The sequence below is a fragment of the Ursus maritimus genome, unplaced genomic scaffold (genome assembly GCF_017311325.1).
Source record: "Ursus maritimus isolate PB19 unplaced genomic scaffold, ASM1731132v1 scaffold_27, whole genome shotgun sequence".
Classification (NCBI taxonomy): Eukaryota; Metazoa; Chordata; class Mammalia; order Carnivora; family Ursidae; genus Ursus; species Ursus maritimus.
The window spans coordinates 8,568,151-8,590,994 of record NW_024425230.1 but is presented as its reverse complement, the minus strand read 5'-3'; the positions used below and the strand labels follow the sequence as shown (position 1 = coordinate 8,590,994).

Sequence of the window (22,844 nt, the reverse complement as noted above, 5' to 3'; positions counted from 1 at the left end):
TAAAAAATTTTTGTGGCATTTAGGTCTTTAATCTGTCCAGAATTGGTTTTGGTGTATAGTAGGAGATGGTTAGGTACAATTTCATATTTTTTCCCCATAAAGGTAACCTAAATCATCCCTTCTGTCCCCATTGCTATGTCCTGCCAGCTCAGATATAAAGTCTTCATGTATGTGTGGTTCCACTGCGTCTAGTGTCTGTTGGTGGAACCCTGAGTCCCTATAATACTGTTGTAATTAATATCGCTCTATGATAAGTTTTGATTTCCTGGAGGGTGGGGTGGAGGGAGGGCGTCAAATCTCCTCTCCTTGTTCTTTAAGGATGTCTTGGCCAGTCTTAGCCCTTTACATTTTCGTATAACATTTTAAAACAACAGAATTAAATATTTTGGAGAAGCCTCTAATTTGTTCTTAGATAGCACCTTTTACTCACTTCTGTTACCCTAAACAGAATTAGGAGGTTTGGGACAAATTTTTTTCCTAGCACATTATGTATCAACTTGGAAACATTGACAGGACAAGGAACTTCCTCCTCCCCTGTCCCTTTGGCCACACGTAATGCTTTGGGTGCTCTGTGTTTAGTTGAGGCCTGCCTTCTAACCTCAAGACCAGTGTGTCCTGCTGGCTGTCAAGCCTCTGTACATTCATGGCTCACACCACAGCCTGTTAGGCCAGCAATTTAGAAATGGCCCTTGACTTTTTTCCTCCTGAATAGTTGCCATATCTTCTCATTTCTTCTCATTGGAGGCACTGCCCTACCTCTGGGGAAGGGAACCTTGTTCCTCACCAGGACCACAATGCTCTTCTCCATCCCTACTTCCAGTCTTGACCCCCTTCCAGCCAGTCTCAGAACAGAGTGACCTGTATGATAAAAAATGAAAATTCAGATATTTCCTTTTTAAAATCCATCCCTGAAAGTTTTCCACGTCTCTTAGGGTAATAGTCGAAGCCCTTCCTGTGATCTACATGGCCTGGCAACGTCTGGCCCCCTGCAGTATCTTTCTAGCTTCATCTTTGAGCCGCAGCCCCTCTGAGTTCATTCCCTTTAGTGGAGCTCAGAGGCCTGTGCGCAGGACCTGCTGAGTCCCCCAGCTCCCCCCACTGCTGCCACCCTCACCTCGTTCCCCCCCACTTCTCTGTCACACCCCTTTCTCGGGAATCTCTTGCCATCCAGATGCGTTATGGGACGTTATTCTCTGTACCTTTTTATTGCAGCTCCTGTCAAAAGCCGAATGATTTATTCTTGTAGTATTCTGTTTAACTCCTGTTCTTCTGGAGCTTCTGAGAGTAGAACCCATACCTGGTTTGTTCTCAGTGAGAGAGCGAGGAGACAAATGTCAGCTATCTAAAAGAATTGCTCCCCAGCCTTACGGAGACAAGACGAATCCTTTCTTGAAAAATAGTGATTGAACATGGGCCAGCCTCGTGGTGGGGTAAGAAAAGTGCTTGACTTCGTCACACCTGCTCGTTTCCTGAAACCGCAGTTTCCTCAAGAGCTTGAAAATTTCCAGTCAGATTGGCCCCTAATAAGCTTCTTTTGTGATGGATATTGAGGTGAAATGAAGTCAGATTCAAAAGGGTAAGTGAGCAAAATAACCCATAGGAAACAAAGGTTCACTTCCTTCCCCCCTTTTGCCCCCCCATTCCCATGAGAGTGGAGGGAGGATTCATATAGACAGATGAGGTGATTCATATAGATGGAGGATTCATATATATCCATATAGATATATGAGGACCAGTTGGTCCTGTATAAATCACTTATTCATATATTGATTCAGCAAATATTTATTGAGCACCTACCATATGCCGGGATCTGGGCCAGGCACTGAGATACAGAATGAGCAAACATTGTGCTAGCCGTCTGGCACTTCATAGACTAGTGGGTGGATAGATTTATAGCTAGCATTTATTGAGCACTTAGTACTAGCCTGATTCTTCACAGCCGTTCTATGAGGGTCAGTAGTAGTTTTTCCATTGAGAAAATGGAGCCAAAGGATGGGAAGTAATTTTCCCAAGGCCATTCACCCCATAACTACTGAGCTGGGATTCAGACCCATGGTCTTAACCATGATTCTCTATGGCCTGTAAGGCGACAGTGTAGTTCCAACAGAGCGAGCTAAGTGCCACATGTAAAAGGTCCCCACTGTGGCAGGGTTGGAGGTGGGGGCAGCGGTGAAGGAAGTTTCCTAGCGAGAGCATAGTTTGACGTGAGAGCTTGAAAGGCGAGGCAGGGATGGGGCACTGGAAGGATAGCGATGTGCGATTATTTGAAGCGCATAGGACGCTGAGTATGAAGGGTAGAAGAAGAAAGGGAACACGTTTTAGGAACTGAGAAAAGTTCAGTATGAGTAGATCATATCCAAAATTGATTCTAGGGACTGTGGTGAGCCATTTGACAGGAGCGGCAGAGACAGATTTGTGTTTTAGCAAGCTCACTGGCGATAGTATGTGGTCTTAGGGAAAGAGCCTGGGACCTCAGGCAAGAGCGAGTGGGTACCTGCTGCCTGATCGGGACTGTGATCTCACTTTCCTACACCCCACCCTGAACACATATTTATTGAGCACCTGCTGTGTGTCATCGTTCTGAGGGCTGGGAATACAATGACACGTAAAGTCCCTGCTGTCATGGCACACTTCTGAGTGGAGGAAATTGACAGTGAAGTGTACAGCGTCAGGCGGTGCTGAGCACTGTGAAGAAAGACAAAGCAGAGAAGGGATCAAGAGGTACAGGATTTTGTTTTAAAGGAGTTATTTAGGGAAGGCTTCCAGTGTGCCCTTGGAGTTGAGCCCTGGAAGAAAGGAAGACCCAACCATGGGAGTATCTGGGAGAAAAGTGTTGACGGTAAAGGGACCAGGCAAGCGCTGCACACCCTGTGGGATGGGAACATACGTGGCACTTTGAAGAAAAAGCCAGGAGGACGACAGCAAGAGCAGAGCCATGGGAGAGAGGGCCGACCGTGCTGAAGAGATGCTCTGACCAGCTGACGTGGTCCATAGGTCCTTGAAGGTGCCAGAGACTTTGAACTTTGTCCCCACTGAGAATGGAAAACTATCGCAGGCTTCTCAAAGAATGAGGAGAACTTACTGAGGGGCTCACTCTGGCTTGAGGAAGCTGGAGTGTAGAGGAGCAAAGGCTAAACGGGAAAACGTGTCAGGAAGCTTTGGAATAGTTCGAGTGAGAGATGCTAGTGGCGCAGTGTAGACAGTAGCCGTCCTGTGTTGAGAAGTGGGCAGATTCTGGGTAGGTTTTGTAAGGGGAGCCAACAGGCTTTACTAGTAGATGGACTGGACACGCAGGGGCAGGGAGAAGGTCCAGATAACAGACATTTGGGGCCTGAGGGAGAAAGGGGTTGCTGTTGGTTGAAGGAGCAGGGGAAAGTTAACCAAATGCAATTAAAAAAAAAACAAACCAGGACAGAGATGTTTAGTAAGACCACTCGCCACTGTTAAATCTGCACAGTAAAACCACCACCGAGTGATCACACGGTGCTAACAAAACTCAGAGATAACAGGCTGTGTGTGACGGTGCTGTGGCGCCCGCGGTGTGACCACGGGAAGCCTGGTCAGGAGGCGGCTATGGGAAGCCACACTGGTTGCTGCTGGGGGAGGAACCCAGTTTCAGTGGGAAAATGAGCGAGTTTGACTTGGTTAGCTGATACCGTCTATACTCCAAAACGGGAACAAATAAAAAAGGGAGGCCCTCTTTCTTGTTTAAGCCTGGGCCCTCCATGGCGGCTGTTTACGTTTCCATGAAATTTAAGAATTCAGTGCTGCAGGCAGAGCAGCCATGTTTCAAGGGCTCAGTAGCTACATGTCAACCAGTAGCTACCATGGTAGACCTCACAGATGCGAAACATAAGCTTGTGCAGATAAATTACATTTTGCTGCTTTGCAGGCATACCCTGGAGATGTAGCAGGTCCCCTTCCAGACCACAGCAAATAAAGTGAACATCACAGTAAAGCAAGTCAGTGGATTTTTGGTTTCCCAGTGCGTATAAGAATTATGTTTACACTGGACCGTAGTCTGTTAAGGATGCAGTAGCATTAGGGTTAAAAAGTAATACATACCTTTCTTTTTAAAGATTTATTTATTTATTTTAGAGAGAGAATGTGGGCCAGCAGGGGGAGGGGCAGAGGGAGAGGGAGAGGATCTCCAGTAGACTCCCTGCGGAGCACAGAGCCCAATACAGGCCTTGATCTCATGAACCTGAGATCATGACCGGAGCCAAAATCAAGAGTCACTTAATCGATTGAGCCACTCAGGTGCCCCTAAATAAATATAAATATATATATATATATCTTAAGTAGAAAAGACTTTATTGCTAAATGCTAACCATCTTTGGAGCTTCAACCATCCCTAATCTTTTTGCTGGTGGAGGGTCTTGCCTCGATGTTGACGGCTGCCGACTGATCTGGGTGGTGGTCGTGAAGGCTGGGGTGGCTGTGGCGATTTCTTAAAATAAGACAGCAGTGACGTTTGCCACATCGATTGCCTCTTCCTTTCATGAGCCATTTCTCCATAGCACGTGATGCTGTTTGATAGCACTTTGCCCACAAGTCCTTTCGAAGTTGGAGTCAGTCCTCTCACACCCTGCGGCTGCTTTATCAACTAAGTTTCTGTGATATTCTAAATCCTTTGTTGTCATTTCAACAGTCTTCGCAGCATCTTCAGCAGGAATCGATTCCCTCTTAGGAAACCACTTTCTTTGCTCATCTCTAAGAAGCAACTCTTCATTCGTTTACGTTTGATCGTGAGATGCAGCAGCTCGGTCCCATCTTCAGGCTCCGCTTCTAGTTCAGGTTCTCCTGCTGTTTCCACCACATCTGTAGCTCCTTACTCCACTGGGGTCTCGAACCCCTCGAAGCCACCCGTAGGGAGGGGAATCAACTTGTTCCAAACTCCTGTTCGTGGTGATACCTTGACGTCTTCCTGTGAGTCACTACTGTTCTTAGCGCCACGTAGAATGATGAAGGCTTTCTGGAAGGTTTTCAGTTTGCCTCGATCCAGCGGAGGAATCACTACCTGTGGCAGCTCGAGCCTTAGGAGATGTGTGTTAAGTGATAAGACTTGAAAGTTGAAATCACTCCTTGATCCATCAGCGGCAGAACGGAGCTTGTGTCAGCAGGCACGAAAACAACGTTAATCTCACTGTCCGTCTCCGTCCGAGCTCTTGGCTGACCAGTTACACTGTCAACAAGCAGTCGCATTTTGAAATGAATCTTTTTTTCTGAGCAGTAGGTTTCAACAGTGGGCTTAAGCAGATGTGCTGTCATCCGGGCATTGTTGTTCCCTTTATGCAGCACAGGCAGAGTAATTCAGCATCATTCTTGAGGGCCCTGGGATTTTCCAAATGGTACGTGCCCCACCCCCCATTCCCCTCAAGTTAAAGTCACCAGCTGCACTGGCCCCTAACAAGAGTTGGCCTGTCTTTTGAAGCCAAGCTTCGACTTCTCCTCTCTAGCTCTGTTCGGTCCTAGATGGTATCTTCTTTCCATAGAAGGCAGTTTTGTTCACATTGACAATCTGGTTCGTGTATTCCCCATCATTAACTATCTTAGCTAGACCTTCTGGATAACAGGCTGCAGCTTCTCCATCAGCACCTGCTGCTTCACCTCGCACTCTGACATACGGAGACGGCTTCTTTCCTTAAACCTCACGAACCCACCTCTGCTAGCTTCAGACTTTCCGTCTGCAGCTTCCTCACCTCCTTTAGCCTTCACGGAACTGAAGAGAGTTAGGGCCTGGCTCTGGACGAGGTGTGGCTTGCAGGAATGTCGTGTCTGGTTTGATTTTCTAGCCAGACCACTGACACTTACTCCGTACCGGCAAGAAGGCTGTGTCACTTTCTGATCGTTTGTGCGGTCACTGGAGCAGCACTTTTAATTTCCTCCAAGAACTTGTGCTTTGCGTTCGCAGCTTGGCTGTTTGTCACCAGAGGCCTAGCTTTCAGCCCATCTTGGCTTTTGACTCACCTTCCTCGCTAAGCTTAATCATTTCTGGCTTTTGATTGAAAGGCAGAGACACATGGCACTTGCTTTCCCTTGAACACTTGGAGGCCATTGTAGGTTACTGATTGGCCTAATTTCAATATTGTTGTGTCTAAAGGAATCAGGAGGCTTGAGAGGGGGAGAGATGGGATAACGGCCAGTCATTATTCCTTAAGTTTCACTTCTTATGTGGGTACAGTTCATTGTGCCCCCAAACCATTACAACAGTAACATCAGAGATCACTGGTAACAGATCACCAGAATAAATAGAACAATAAGGAAAAGGTTTGAAATACTGTGAGAGTTGCCCACGTATGGTACAGAGGCATGAAGTGAGCAAATAGTGTTGGTAAAGTCGTACCAATAAACTTGGCCAATGATGCAGGTTTCCACACACCTTCCATGTGTAAAAAGTGCAGTAAAGCACAGCACAAACAAGGTACACCTGTGCTTTCAGACATCATGCTTCAAAATGAACACTTAGGGTTCTGTATTGTCCAGAAATATTAGCGTTTCTAAACACAAATGTGATGTATATAATAGTAGGTGTGTACAAATCCTGATGATCTTTCTAACCAGGTTAGTATGCTGTTGAAGTTATGCAGAGGAGTGATTCTAATAGTGGGAGTTATAAGGAACCCATTATTATCGTCTTCATTTTCCCATTTGGGCTCACTCTAAAAATTCTAAGATCATGTTGGACATTTTAAGAAAATAACATCAAGAGACCTGGTCTTGGGTGTGTTTATATCTTCAGAGTCAGTGTTCATGTAACTGACCTGAAGGGCAGTCAGCTGAAGCTCTAGAAGCTAAATCCGTAGAGCAAATCCCCATAGGAACCTGAGGAAAGCATCTCAGGGCTCCTCTTGATACAGCAGGTAAAATCCTCGTGGCGAAACACATGAAAGTAAGTTAGGGAGACAAGGGATGAATCAAGGAAATCTGTAGCAGTGTGGTGAGAAATTATTTTTAGCTTTTCAGCAATGAAAGATTTTGGCAATGATATCCCAAGTGTGATAAAACAGAAGTGTTAATTGTGGGAATTTATGAAAGCACTTGTAGCAAGCAGTTTAGAAGTATATATTAGATCCTTAGAATTGGGAGATCTTTTTGTCCAATAAATTGTCTTCTAATTAATTTATTCCAAGAAATCCGTCCTAAATGAAGGAGTTTTTTCTGTCTGAAAATTTCACCCCTCATTTCACAAAAATTTTGAAATTCTCATGCCCAGAGAAAAGATTATTAGACTATGATTACACTTACGTGTAATTTTTTAAAAGGTATGGAAGACAAGCTGTAAATCTGCCATCAGTGTTGAGAGTAGTTATCAGGGAATGCTGTTTTCTTTGCACTGCTGCTTTACTAAATTCGCAGTTTTTCATTAATGAAAAAATTTGTTTCTGGGTGAAATCCTGCTTGGAGACATTATACCATCTGACCTTCTGACTTTCTCTTCTGTGGTGAATTATTAGCAAAATTTCAAGCGATCATCTAGTTTGCTTTCCTCCACCATTGCCCCTCTTTCCTGCGTTAGTACAACATGACGCATAACTATGTTTTAGAACTCCAAGCAATGTCTGTTCCTGTGTAACTTGGCTAATTGCATTTGGTGCTTCCCAAAACTTTTTCAAGAGTAATCACATGTATAGTAAACTAGGGTCTGGTGCTTATACGTGTGTTTTCCTGATTTTAGGATTTTGCTTTTAAATACAAATGAGATGCATATAATATAATAGTACATTTGTATAAATCCTGTTTATGATCAGGTTAGTGTATGTTCCAATCCTTAGACCAACCAGTAAAAAACAAAACAAAACAATAATGTAAAGATGTATAGCTAAAAAGTCAATAGAGACATTAAAATGGAATGCTAAAAAATGGTCTAATAGTACAAAAAAGGCAGTAATAAAGGAAAGAAGGGGAACAATAGAGGAAACAAATGGAAAACAAGTAATAAAATGGTAAATCTCAACTCAATTATAGCAATAATTATATTAAACATTAACGGACAAAACACTCCAGGTAAAAGCTAGCAATTGCCTAAAAGGGGTAGACAAGACTCAATTATATGCTGCCTACAAGAGATATGCTTTAAGTATAGAGAGACAGAGAGGTTGAAAGTAGATAAATGGGTAACGATATACCGTGCAAATGGTAATTAAGAGAAGGCCAGAGTGGCTATATTAATAACATATAAAATCTATTTTAAGACATAAACTATTACCAGGACTAAAGAAAGACAGTGACAGATGGGACAGTTCATCAGGAGGAATGCAGGTCATAGGACGTGTACACAATAAGAGATCCCAATTTGAGGCAAAAAATTGATAAAGGGAAAAGTGGACACCTTCACAATCATAACTGAAAATTTTAACATCTCTCAGCAATTGATAGAACAACTAGATAAAGAAATCAATAACTAGAGAAAATCTGAAAAATATCAAGCTCATTTATTTGGTATTTTTGAAAATTGCACCCAGCACCTTCAGAATATACATTTTTTTTTCATGTGTACATGATAAAACAGCAGGATAAACTATATGCTGGCAAAAAAGTCTTAGTAAATTTTATGAAATTATAAGATTTGTTCTCTGACTACAGTGGAATTTTATTCAAATATCTAGGATAGCCTCAGATGTCTGGAAATAGTGTTTTGAACTGAATGCTAATGAAAATACAGTGTATCAAGATTTATGGGATGTATTAGAGCGGTGTTTAGAGAGAAATTTATAACTTTAAGATGCCTATAGTAGAAAAGAATGATTTTAAATCAGTTATCTAAATTTTACTGTAAGAAACTTGAATAAGAAGAAATTGAACCCAAAGTGGCTGCCCCCATCTGCCCTTCCTGTCCCCCAGCAGCCTCTGCGGCAATTATCACGAGAGCCGACACTCTCCTTGCTGCCAGTGGGCTGACCTGCTTTTGGAGCTCAGTGAAAATGCCCTATGCCTGGAGCATAGTTGAAAATAACAGTGGTGTCAGTTTAGGTGGCAAACGATCTGGAAAGGCCAACAACACAGCTGCCTGAGGCTGTGATACTGTTTGGGGCAAGCAACACAGCACCCTCACATTTAATAGGAGACCTGGAGAAGGAGACAGCCGTTGGGGCTCATTAAGCTTCTGTGTATTCCTGGGAATTTGGAAGGCTCCATGCATGCTTAAGAAAGACCAGAGGGGACCCCAGTTATCTATTCATCTCTGACTGAACCTGAGAGCAGGGAATGAGAGCTGGGGTACACCTCAACCTGTACACATACCACCTTGGCAAAGTGTGGGAGCCTTGCTGGTACAACCTCTGTCCAGTTATTGGTCAAAAATAGTTATTTTGACCAAGCATCAATTATTCTTAGGAGTGGCCCCTAGAAGCCAGGATTTAATATTAACAACTAAGCAGAGACATAAATGGCTGCATACTGCTGAGGAGACAGATTTTGTATAATTAGTCTGAACATTTCACTAAAACAAATAGCAGCAGCATTCCACCCCATCCTCACTTTTAAGGTGTTCCTCATTAATCCAGGGTTGCTACAGTATCACCTAAAATCTTCAGTTTTCACAGAAATTGTGAGACATGCCTAAGACACAGGACTGTATAGCTCATACACAGGAAATAAAACCAGCTAATAGAAAGTGTCTCTGAAGGGGCCCAGAAGCTTTACTTAGTTAGCAAAATTTCAGAGCAGCTATTATGTGTTCAAAGAACTAAGTCCAGGGGCGTCTGGGTGGCACAGGGGTTGAGCGTCTGCCTTCGGCTCAGGGCGTGATCCCGGCGTTACGGGATCGAGCCCCACATCAGGCTCCTCTGCTGTGAGCCTGCTTCTTCCTCTCCCACTCCCCCTGCTTGTGTTCCCTCTCTCGCTGGCTGTCTCTATCTCTGTCAAATAAATAAATAAAATCTTAAAAAAAAAAAAAAAAAAAAAAGAACTAAGTCCAGAGAATTAAAGGAAAACGTGATGACAGTGATTCATCATAGAAGCTAGCAGTAAAGAGAATTTACATATATGTGAATATATGTGTGTGTCCCTAATAGAAATTCTCCAGTTGAAAGTACAGTAATGAAAATGAGAAATTCATTATAGTAATTAACGGCAGATTTTTTTTTTAAGATTTTATTTATTTATTCGACAGAGATAGAGACAGCCAGCGAGAGAGGGAACACAAGCAGGGGGAGTGGGAGAGGAAGAAGCAGGCTCATAGCGGAGGAGCCTGATGTGGGGCTCGATCCCATAACGCCGGGATCACGCCCTGAGCTGAAGGCAGATGCTTAACCGCTGTGCCACCCAGGCGCCCCAACAGCAGATTTGAACTGACAGAGGAAATTGGTGACTTTGAAAATTGATTAATAGATATTATTCAGTCTGAGGAACATATAGAAAAAAAGAACTAAAAAAAAAAAAATAGAGCCCATAGACCTGTGGGACATTATCAGTAATACTGACGCATGCATGACGCCTAATGGGAGAGCCAGAAAAGAGAGGAGAGAGAGAAAGAGGCAGAAGAAAATATTTGAAGATATAATGGCCATAACTTCCCATATTTGATGAAAAATACTAAACTGCACATTTGAAAATTTTGGTGAACTCTGAGTAGGATAAACTCATCTATACACAGAATAGTCAAACTGTGGGAAGCCAAAAACAAAAAGAAAATCTTGGAAGCACCTAGAGAAGTAACTCATTATATGTAAGAATTCCTTGATAAGATTAACAGCTCATTTCTCGTAAGAAACAACAGTGACCAGAAGGCAGTGGGATGACATATTCTAATTGCCAAAAACAAACTGTCAGTCGAGAAGTTTGTATCTAGCAAAACCGTCCTTCGTTTTTCATACAAAAAATAAAGATCACTGGTAAAAGTAATTACTCAGGTACATCTAAAAAACAGTGTATTTATTTCTATTGCAGTGTAACAAATCACACTGGCATATGGCTTAATACAACACACATTTATTACCCTATACTTTTAAGGTGTTGGCCAGGGTGTTCTCATCTGTAGGCTAGACTGGAGAAAAATTTGCTTCCAAGCTCACTCAGGTTGTTACCAGGTTAGTTTCCTTGGGCTTATAGGACTAAGGGCTTCAGCTTCTTGCGAGCCCTTGGCTAGAGGTTCCTATGGTTTCTAGAGATTACCTGCAGATTCTTGTCCCATGGGCTTTCCCACCAGTGTTCCTTACCTCATCAAGTCAGCCACGAGAGTCGCATGGCAGATCCGCCAGCAAGCTGGAACCTCATATAACAGAACACCATCACAGTAGTGGTAGTTCATCACCTTTGCCGAATTCTCTTGTGTTCGAAGGAGGTCACTGGTCCTGCTTAACACTCAAGGGGAGAGGTACACAAAGGCATGGACATGAAGAGGCAGGGATTATGGGGGGGGGCCCCTTAGAATCATTCTGCCATTGACAGAATAAATATATTTTCCCCATTTTCATCTCTTAGAGACAACAACATAAAACAAGTATAAAACTGCTGTTGGGGGCGCCTGGGTGGCTAGTTGGTGAAGTGTCTGCCTTCAGCTCAGGTCATGAACCTCGAGTCCTGGGATTGAGCCTCGCTTTGGGCTCCCTGCCCAGCAGGGAGTCTGCTTCTCCCTCTGCCCCTCACCTCGCTTGTTCTCTCTCTCCCTCTTGCTCTTTGTCTCTCAAATAAATACAATCTTCTAAAAAATATATCTGTATAAAGATGTAATATATATGACAGTAGTGGCACAAAGAAGGGAAGCAGAAAGGGGGCTGTATTAGAACAGTTTCTATATACTGCTGGAATTAAACCCAAAGTAAGAATAGGAATGAATGATAAAGAGGAAAGAAATCAGTGAGATTGAAAACGGGCAAATGATGGAGAAAATTGATGAAACAAAAAAAGCAAAAATTGGCTCTTTGAGAAGATCAACAAAATTGATAAATCTCCAGCCAGACTGATGAAGAAGGCAAGAGAAAAAAAAACACATAACCAGTACTAAGCGTGGGAAAACTGTTTTACAGATACTATAGACATTAAAAGGGCAATAGGAATGTAACAAACACCTTTTTGCCATTTAGAAGAAATGGACCAATTCCTGGAAAGACAAATTGCCAAAACTGACCCAAGGAGAAATAAAACAATTGAACAGCCCTATATGAAAGAAATTTAGTTCATAATTAACACTTTTCATTAAGAAAACTTTAGGCCCAGTTGCCTTCTCTGTTGTATTATTTCAAATATTGCAAGAATAAACAATAACAGCGCTACCCAAATCTTTGAGGGAACACTTCCAAACTGCGTAAGGCTTGCGGTGCCCTGATACAAAACCAAATAGACATTGAAAGAAGTGAAAACTACGTACTAGTACCCTTCGTGACGATCGATACAAAAATCCTTGACAAAAACCAACAAATCTAATCCATCAGTGTACAAAAAGAGAATATGATATCATGGCCAAGTACTGTTTATCCCAGGAATGCAAGGTTTAAGATTTGAAAATCAACATGGTGATTTACATTATTAATGGAATAAAAGTATAAATACCAAGTGGTCATTTCAGTAGATGCAGAAGAGACATGTGACCATATAAAATACCCATTTATCATAAAGAGTCAGCAAACCAGAAGCAGAAGATAACTTCCAAAATCTAAGGAAAGCCACCTAGGAAAAACTGCAACATGCGTCATAGTAAATGGTGAACTGCTGAATCCTTTCCCTCTGAGATCAGGAACAAGGCAAGAGTATGTGCTTTTATCATTTTACACTTACTTAAGTAAGAGCCCTGTGGATTGGAAAGGAAGAAGTGAAGCTGTCTTTTATTTGCAGACAATGTAATTGTGTACATAGACTAGCATAAGAAGTCTACAAAAATGTGCTTGAACTAAAATGTGAATTTAGCTAGTGAATTTACACAGCTCACTATACAATCAACTTTATTTCTCTGTATCAGCAGTTAATAATTAGAAAACGAAATTTTAAAACAATTCGTTATTATAACGACAAAACTTAAAATATTTAGTAATGTAATGAAAGATATGCAAGACCTGTACACTGAAAAGTACAAAACATTGCTGAGGGAAATTAAAGAAGACCTAAATAAATAGATATTCTTTGTTCATGTTTGGAAGAATCAATATTATTTAGAGTATTTGGGGATGGTTTCCATTTTTTGAGTCGATGGAGCTCCAGTCAAAATCCCACAGGTTTGTTCGAAGAGATTGACAAGTTGATTCTAAAATTTATTGACCAAAACAGTTTTTTTTTTTTAAAGATTTTATTTATTTATTCGACAGAGATAGAGACAGCCAGCGAGAGAGGGAACACAAGCAGGGGGAGTGGGAGAGGAAGAAGCAGGCTCATAGCGGAGGAGCCTGATGTGGGGCTCGATCCCAGAACTCCGGGATCACGCCCTGAGCCGAAGGCAGACGCTTAACCGCTGTGCCACCCAGGCGCCCCAAACCAAAACTGTTTTTAAAAAGGTTTGAGGATATATACTACCCACTGTAAAGCTAAAGTAATCAGGACAATCCACTATTGGCGTATGGATACACTTTTCGGTCAATAGAACAGAAGAGAGTTTGGGAATAGACCCACACTTGTATAGTAAATTGATTTTCGACCGTGGCACATAAATCCTTGGGAAAAAGCTAGTCTTTACAACAAATTGTGCTGGGCAACTAGATATCTGAATGGAATAATGAACCTTGATCTGATCTCACTTTACACAAATCAACTAACAATAAGTCATTATCCTAAATGTAAGAGTTAAAAATATAAAACTTCTAGAAGAAAACACAAATTCTAGGTGACAGTATGTGGGCAAAGATTTCATAAATGGGATACAAAAAGCACAAGCGATAAAAGACAAAAACAAGTTGACTTCCTCAGCATTTAAAAATTTTGCTCTTCAAAAAAAAGAAAATGAAAAGGCAATCAGGAGACTGGGAGAAAATATTTACAGAACATAGCTGACAAAGACGTGTACCCAGAATATATGCACAATTGAACTGTAAACTCAGTAATGAGAACAACAATCTAGTAAAAATGAGTAAGTAATTTCAACAGACACTGACAGAAGAAAATATATGAATAAGCCCAATATTACTGGTTATCAGAGTATTATAAAATGAAAACCTCACTAAGTTACTACTTTATACTCTCTGGACCAAGTGAAATTAAAATGACTGATGATGCCAGGTATTGGTGAAGTTGTAGAACTGTAACTCTCTCGTACAGTGTTGCTGGTGAGAGAATGTAATATCGTACAGCCACTTAGAAAAAGTGTGGCAATTTCTTGGGAAGTCAAATGTACACTCAATATATGACCCAGCAGTTCTTTCCTAGGAATTTACCCAAATGAAACGAAAACTACAGACTTTTATGTGAATATTCACAGCAGCCTCATTTATAATCGCCTCAAACTGGAAATAATGCAGTTCTCCATCTGCTGGTGAATCAATAAATAAATGTATATCCATATTATGGAATACTATTCAGCAATACAAAGGAATGAACTTTTGATACATATATACCAACAACGTGGGTGAATTTCAGAAACGTCATGCTAAGTGAAATCAGTCAAACACAAAAGTCGACGTACTGTATGATTTCACTTACATGGACTTCTGGAAGGGCAAAACTGTAATGGTTGCCTGGGACCCACAGTCCGGGCAAGGGATTGACTGTAAAGAGACAGGAGGGAACTTTCTGAGGTGATGGGAATATGTTGCTTGTGGCGGTGGTTCCATGGCTGTCTACAGTTCATCAAAGTTAATCAACCTTGACACTCAAGATGGGTGAATTTTATTGTACCTCAATAAAGCAGTTGGAAAAAAAAGAAATCAGATTGGTAGAAAATATCTCTTTTATTTATATTTACTTTAAAAATTTTCAGTAGATTTTAATGAATTTCTTGAGACTATACTATAACTTGTTTAAAATAACTTGCACCTGCAAGCAGGCACAAGTGTGCGAAGGGGACAAAGTAACGAGGTGGCTGGGGCTGCTGTTAGTGTTCAGGGAAAGCTTTTCTGATCAAGGGACGTTTGAGCAGATAGAGATGAAGCGAATTCAGTTCAATCAAAGAAGTGTCTTCCCATGTGCCTTGTGCATCTCTTATTCAATTTATATCTAGGCGTTTTGCAGTTTCTGTTAATTACAAATGAGATCTTTTCCTTCTCTGTTGCGTTAGCTCTGATAATCCTTAAATTAATCTTTGCATCTTCATTTGTGTTCTGTCTCCCATTTGTTAATGCCTTGAGGACAGTAAGTATACAGACTTTATGCATTGCTAACTTACAGCTCTTCCTTCTCTGCTGTGTTTCCCGCATGTGCTCGGTTAATGCGTTTTCATGGTTTTTACTAGACTAAGCAGATCCTTGTTGTATCTGTTAATCTTTGTTTTTCCTAGCTCAGGATAGCACCAAAGTGCACGTAGCACCTAAAAAAGACCTAAAGTGGAAAACCAAAGATGCTGGTGCAATTTCTTGTAACATAATTTCAATCTTACTGTCAAATGGAGCGAGTATAGGATGCACGTAAGACGGTTTGCTGGCACCTTTAAAGACACCCCTGGTGGATTCAAAGGTGGGAGAAATGAAAGAAGGGATTCTTAAATCCGACAGATTAAGAAAGAAGTAGCTGATTGGTCAGGTATAGATTAGAAATGGAAGTCTTGGCAAGATTGATTGTTTCATTCGAATAGAAGGACTTCTTTTAGATGTCATGCCTGTCTTAGTTTCTGTGTAAGGGAGGAGATGCCCGGGACTTGAGGGCTCAACGTTAAGCTGTGAAAGTGAAACATTTGTTGTTCAAGTTTGTGCCTTACCAGTAGATGGCAGCAAAATGCTTTGTTTAAACATTCTTGCTTGCCTTTTTTTTTTTTTTAAGTCATATAATAAATAGGTAATGTATCTTTTTTTTTTTTTTTTTTTTTTTTAAGCGAAGGCCAAGGCCTTCTTATTTTCTTTAAATGGTAATAGGACCACTGGGTTGTATCAGTTTATACTAAATGATTTTAGAAATTCAACTGATACAGCTTCCCTAAAAATGTTAACTTTTAACAGGTTTTGTTAGCAACTACGTCTTAATTGTATTTTTTATTCTTCTCAGTATTATTAATATTTTATATGTAGTTTTCTGCCTCATAGATTTTTCTAAGGGACCCAGCTGTCATCCTATAGTTAGGAACTGAAAATAACGTTTTAGTAAACAATACAGGAGTGTTTCAATCCTGTAACTTTGGAGGCTTTTTGTTTGTTTGGAAAACACTCATGAATTTCTCTCTTTCATGAACAAACCAGAAATTAAGGGTGACTTACAAGAAGAGAGCATTTTAATCCTAGGTAGTTAGGTCTGACCAATTTATTTTCACCTGAGATTGCCGGTCCGCAGGAAGTGACCTACATAATAGGGGGGAGCACTTCTTGCCCCTTTTCTGTCTACTGCCCGGGAAGGCCAGTGGGATGAGAGCTACACAGAACTAACTGACCCTTGGCTTCAGGAAAGATCGGGGCAGGTGACACAAGATGAGTCACACAGCAGATTGTCGCTTTTCTTCCTTTCCTTTCTCTCTTTCTTTCCAGAAATCAGCCCATTTAGGAGAGCGTTCTGGAACTATTACAGAAAATATTTATACAGGGCTGAGGTTTCTCCCATTTTTCACACAACATGCTACTTAATTCTTAGAAACTCCAAAATTCTTATAAAACTAGGAATCCACAGAATAGTCTTTTATCTTATGAAAACATGATTTATCAAGATCACTTAACGTATATCTTACATGCTTTGGAATTTTCACAGACCACAGAAGACTTCTTTCTTTCTTTCTTTCTTTTTTTTTTTTTTTTACCTAATACACCCTAAAACAACACGGCCTGCCAGACCACAGTACATCCGTCCTTTAGAGCAGCAGATGTTGCTACACATGCTTCTCTTTAAGACCAAGAAGCACAAGAGAAAATAAAACAAAAAGTTCAAAACCAAAAAGAAACATGAAGCAGTATAGAGATGAGAGAGCTGAGTAGCCAAAAGCAGTTGGTTGAATTAGGATGGAGAGGGGCTGTGGCGATCTGAGCTCTCTGTTTTTGCTTAGCTTTTAAATACTCTGTAGGTCATTTTCGTCCTGTTAACCCAGGTTTGATGACTTTTACCAAAATTTATTTTCCGTGAGAACTACGCTTCAATTAAACTGAGAAAGAAGTACTTGATGTTCATTATAATCTTCAGTCATTTCACATTTTGTTTTTTGGAAATGGGTTTAAATGCTCTGTGCCGTGGTAGAGTTCACTGTTTTGTCTTCAAGTTTGCTAATGTTTTCATTTTGGTTTTAACCCTAGCCGATCCGACAGTTAAGGACTTGATCGGAGGCTTCACTGCTCTTCATTACGCAGCCATGCACGGCCGGGCCCGGATTGCACGCCTGATGTTAGAATCTGAATACAGGAGCGATATTATTAATGCCAAAAGCAATGATGGCTGGACTCCCCTCCATGTGGCTGCTCACTATGGTAGGGACTCATTTGTCCGACTCCTACTGGAGTTCAAGGCTGAGGTCGACCCGCTCAGTGATAAAGGCACCACCCCCCTTCAGCTCGCCATCATCCGAGAGAGGTCAAGCTGCGTGAAAATCCTCCTGGACCACAATGCCAACATCGACATCCAGAACGGTTTCCTCTTGCGATATGCTGTAATCAAAAGCAATCACTCTTATTGCCGAATGTTCCTTCAGAGAGGAGCAGACACAAACTTGGGTCGCTTAGAAGATGGACAGACTCCTTTACATTTGTCTGCCCTTAGGGATGATGTGCTTTGTGCACGGATGTTATATAACTATGGAGCGGACACAAACACAAGGAACTATGAAGGACAGACCCCATTGGCTGTTTCAATAAGTATTTCTGGAAGTAGTCGACCGTGTTTGGATTTCTTACAAGAAGTCACAAGTATGTAATTTAATTATTACTCTTATTGCATTTTTTAAGAAATTTTCATCTTCCGGGGGGGGTTCAGGTGTGTTCACAACTTAAAATGAGCAGATGCTAATGGTTCCTATCAATCCTGCTTATTAATAAGTTATTAATAATATGACTCAAGCCTTAGTCATCAGAAATAAAAAGAAAGTTCTGTATCACAAGATTTCATACAAACTCAGTTGTGTTGCTGAAGGTAATAGGGATAGATAGGCTGAGAGCGGAAGTGTAGGAAGGGACAGAGAAAGGAGAAATTGTTAAATTCACGAAGGTCTCTATTAGAACAAGGCGGTTCACTGGTCATACACATAGTCATTTGGGCTTTCATGGACTTCTGATTGGAGAATTAGAAGGAGAACATTGGACTTTAGGTTGCATAGCTGTGGAAGTGTCTTAGAACTGGTGCTTTATTGCTAAGCTGGTTCTCTAGCTTTTCTGGCTTCCCGTGATGTGACCCCACATAAGACGAACAGCAGTGTTACTGAGCGAGGGATGCCAGTAATGCAGGTTAAGGATGCCAGAGGTTGTTTTAAGAATTGTCATCAGTGGGAGATTTGGTACCACTGTCCCTGGCCCACATGGCTTCCACTTCAGACCTGTTTTGATATGGCCACTTCTTCTGAAAGCCTGGAAGTGTGTGACCTGCCTTGCGTGGTGGTACACATGTTCAAATTGTTTTTCTGGTAGGGATATTGGTCTGTGTGGATAGTTACCCTCTCTTCTCAGGTTTCCTCCGCAGAGTGTGCGTCTCAGAGCTCAACATCCACCCTGCAGCTCAAGTCGATAAAATATTTGATTTTGGCCTCTGCTGCACTCTTTCATGAATTCCCTTTTCCTCACCTGATTTTTCCCTTTCAGTCATTATCACGGAAGAATAAATACACTGTGGGTACCGGGTACTGAGGGGTGAGGAGTTGACTTGACCTTGTAAATAATGTACTCTCCTGCTTGGAACTGAACTTGGGAGTAGAAATCTTATGAACAGATGACGTGTAATTTAGATTTTGTGTGTTTATGAAGAGGAAAAGATGACATTGTTACCACTGTGTGTCTGCAGACCAAAGCCTAAAAAGAAACCACACTCAGGATCTAACTTGTGCTGTCCAGTTGGCCTGTCTGTGGCCATGGAATGGTCTGTCAGCGCTGTCCAGTATGGTAGCTGCTAGCCCTAGCCCCGTGTGGCTGTTGTACACGTGTTACGTGCTTAATGCCACTGAAGAACTGAATTTTTTTTACTTTTTTATTTTATTTTTTAATAATTTTTTATTACATTATGTTAGTCACCATATAGTACATCCCTAGAAGAACTGAATTTTTAATTTAACTGTATTAATTGAAATTTAGATGGCTACAAGTGCCTGGTGGCTCCTGTGTTCTACACGGATCTGTGTTTTGGGACCGGTGGGGGAGCGGTGTTTTGGGCTGACCGGTAGGTGGTCCCTTGAAGAAAGTTTTGAGGCACATGACATACCAAGAGGCGGGAGATGTCATGTGTGGTGTGGTTCCTCGGCAGCCTGCTCTGACTCTTCAGATCCAGGCCTCATCTTGCGAAAAGTTTGCCGTGACATTTCGGGTGCTGGTTCTCTTAGCAAATTTTCTAGCAGTCTTCATTCATAGACTGGGAGGGGTGTTGGTGTTATGAGAGAGAATATTGCTCTTGAACTTGAGGTTAGGAATCTGTCATGGAAAAAGCCTGTGAAGTATCTCTTATTCTTTATACATTCTGAATATCTTTTTGTTGTGGCTGTCGTTTTTGTTTTGTTCTCACTAGAGACTCCTGGTTAAATTAGTGTGACTGCCTCAGCCCCTTAAGTATTTTGCTCAGTGGTTAAGGGCATCGACTAGAGCTAGGCTGCCCAAGCTCAAGCCCCAACTCTGCCACCTGTCACCTGTGACCTTGGGCAGGTTACGCAACTGCTCTGTGCCCCAGTGTCCTCATGGGAGCATTAAGATAGTATATCTATCTTATAGGCTTATTGTGTGGATGAAATGAGTTAATATTTATAATGCGCTTAAAACAGTGCCTGGCGCATTTTAAGTGCTATATGTTTTTTAAAATAAAATAAACGAGAGTGGATGAACAGCAAGGCCTGGCTTGCTACCAGTAGAGTGAAACCCTTAGATTCTTACTCTCGCCCAGCCTCCTGTTTTTCAGCTTGGTGGACTGTTGTGTGGTCTGCATATGGACACACAAAGAGGGATGGGAGGAGCCGCCCCTTTACCGCCAGACTCAGAGCAGCTGATTTCTAGCACAGGGCTGCTGGGGAGCAAGACTGTTGTGTTAAAAAAAAAGACTCCCAGGCACCTTTAAAATTAGGGGCAGATGGAAAGATGGACAGGGCTGCCTCTTTGTGTTTGAGCTCTCCTGCACACGGAGCAGAGCTGCGTACCTAGGAGGTCCTGAGGAAATGTGGGTCAGCTGGTTGACTACCCCAACAGCGTGGTTGGTGGCCAAGCACCCGCCATGTGCTTTTCAGACGCAAAGGGCATCCACCTTTTGAAGGCTGCAGTATCCTTTATGCTCAGGTGCCTCACCAAAACCCATTCCTTCTTGACTCGCCAGCAGTGTTTCCTGTCAAAAGCAAAGTTTCTGCTTCACCTGTGCCTCATTTATTAGATTTTCTTTTCCTAGTGAGTAATTATCTGCTAGAAGGACCAACGGTAGCCCATGGTTTTTGGAGCTCTCTACTGAGCTCTCTTGAAAACCAGAGTGAAAGAAGGTTGTGTAGTTCCGGGAGCATTAAGTCAAATCCACAAGCTCCTTCCGGCCTCCGTGACGCCATTGAGCACCAGAGCTCCAGGCACCGAGCTGTGGCTTCTAGTCTGAGAAGTCAGACTTCTGTAAGGATGGCAGAAATGCCACTTGGTGGGCTTTATTCAGGTCCATTCTCCTGTTCATTGCACCATTGTGACCGGAAGCAGTTTGTTGAAATGGTCAAGACAATTAGAATCCTAGAATCTAAAAGCTACTGTGACTTTTTAGAAAAATCGCCCTAATAGCTCTGATACACACTACATGCAAACAGCAGATCAAGTGATGTAGGTATGAAGTAGTATCTGCTGGTGCCTCGTTGATCACGGGTAGAGGGAGAAGCCACGGAGAGCTGCAGCCAGACTTCCAGAAACATCTGTTTTCTAGAAGGGATGGAACTCATATCGTCTCCTCCAGAAAGCCGGTCAAGGGAAGGAGCAGCTTCTTTGGGCCCTGGAACGACAAACACAGCAAAGAAGAGCCAAAGATCATACCTGAAGAATGCGGATCACCTTGCCGGAAGGAGAGATGTTTCCAGCCTAGAGAAGCGGGTTTTTGTTCTTTTAGTTCTTTTACTTCAAAGAATAATTGAGATAAATGGAACAACAGCAGAGATAACCGTGAAGGTGTGTCTGATCATGGGCAGAAATGGGAGGGAGGACAGTTCAGCAGACGTTCCAGGAGACGCGCATTTAGGGCTGAGGCCCTGGATAAGGAGCCTAACAGCCTTGCGCCAGGGCTGAGACTCGGGTGAGGCAGGTGAGGTGCCTAGGGCACAGAATTTAAGGAAAACCTCATTCTTGGGATCATGCAAATGCACACAGTTAATTAAAGTAGGATAATTTATATATAGCGTTAAACACCATCATGATGCTAAAGGATCATGGGGAGCTCTGGTGTATGGGAATGGGCTAAAATTCTCTACCCCAAGGTAAAGAGCAGAATGTTGTAGGAATGTCTGTCCAATTCAAAAGAGCAAGTAAACATTTAGGCACAAGGAAAGGGCAAGCACAAGAAAATGTTAAAAGAAGTACAGTATTAAAATGTCGATAAAGACTATTTCATCAGTAAAACTTACCCTGAGGAAATGCTAAAATAATAACTGAACTCTGCCTGAGCAATTGGATTCTAATCTAGTGCTCTTTTTCCCCTTCTCCTCTCCCTGCGCCGTAATGTAAACTCCCTTACCGTACGGACGAAGGAGGTATTCAGAATGTAAAATCTTTTAAGAGAGAAATTCCATAAGAAAGCTGAACCTCGGGCATCGACTAGCAAGAACTTTTAAACTTACAGGGGGTACAAAAGGGGTTTTAATGACCCGCATGCCTGGAATTTTGTTTCAAGACAAGTAGCAAAGAACTCAAGTTTGGGGGGAAAGCCCAGTTCTGAATTTTCAGGCACAAATTATGCCTGTGGTAAGGACAGACTTTCCTCAGCCAGCCACCTCTGCAGGAGAAGGCCTTAGGCATGAAAAGCTCTGGTACTTCCAGTTCCTTGTGCCCAAGGGTCTGGACACGGGAGGAAGGTTTGAGAGAACAGAGTAGAAAGGGCGGTAAACGAGAGGACTCCCTGCTGGAGTGCACCACTGGAAAGGAGGCCACTTCCATGTCTGAGTGGCCGGACTATTTACAGAATGGCTGCCATGTTGGGCGGCCTGCCGAGGAAGTCCTTCCATTGTAAAGGCTTATTACTCCTTCTGAACAAGAAGGAAACGTTCAGAAGGCAAAGTGGAATCAAGACTTGTGCAAACAGCAAGGTCAAGGGCTGTTCGAGGGGTCGGCTCATCACCCTTTCCTCCCTTTGCCAGGGACCTGCACATCTCTACTCACTGTGTGGAATCGACCTTGCAGGGCTGCTGTTGCATCAAGGCGTTAGAGAGGCAAGATTTTGCTGTTACCACGTGCTAGCTTCGTCAGTTTTAACAGAACAATCCTAGTTAAATTGCCTGATAATTCCAACATCTGTGTCATAGCTGAGTCTGCCCCGATGCTTGCTTTGTCTCTTCCAACTGTTTTTTCTTGCCTTTTAGCACGTCTTGTAACTTTTTATTGAAGCCAGACAGGATGGATCAGGTAATAGGAACGGAGGTAAATAGGCCTTTAAATGTCAGGTTCTGTGTGAACCTGGCTGGGAGCTGGGCTGCCTGCCATGTCTGCTGTAGCCGTCGGTGCCAG

At 42.3% G+C, this 22,844-nt stretch overlaps 1 protein-coding gene across 1 annotated transcript in view; it reads left to right on the top strand.

The window, feature by feature from the left end:
* Positions 1–22,844, top strand: part of ASB7 (ankyrin repeat and SOCS box containing 7) — a 49,743-nt gene that overhangs the window by 13,773 nt on the left and 13,126 nt on the right. Inside the window, exon 5 of the mRNA XM_008687584.2 lies at positions 17,286–17,891. Within this exon, the coding sequence (XP_008685806.1) occupies positions 17,286–17,891 (606 nt within the window). The remainder of the gene's footprint in view (positions 1–17,285; positions 17,892–22,844) is intronic.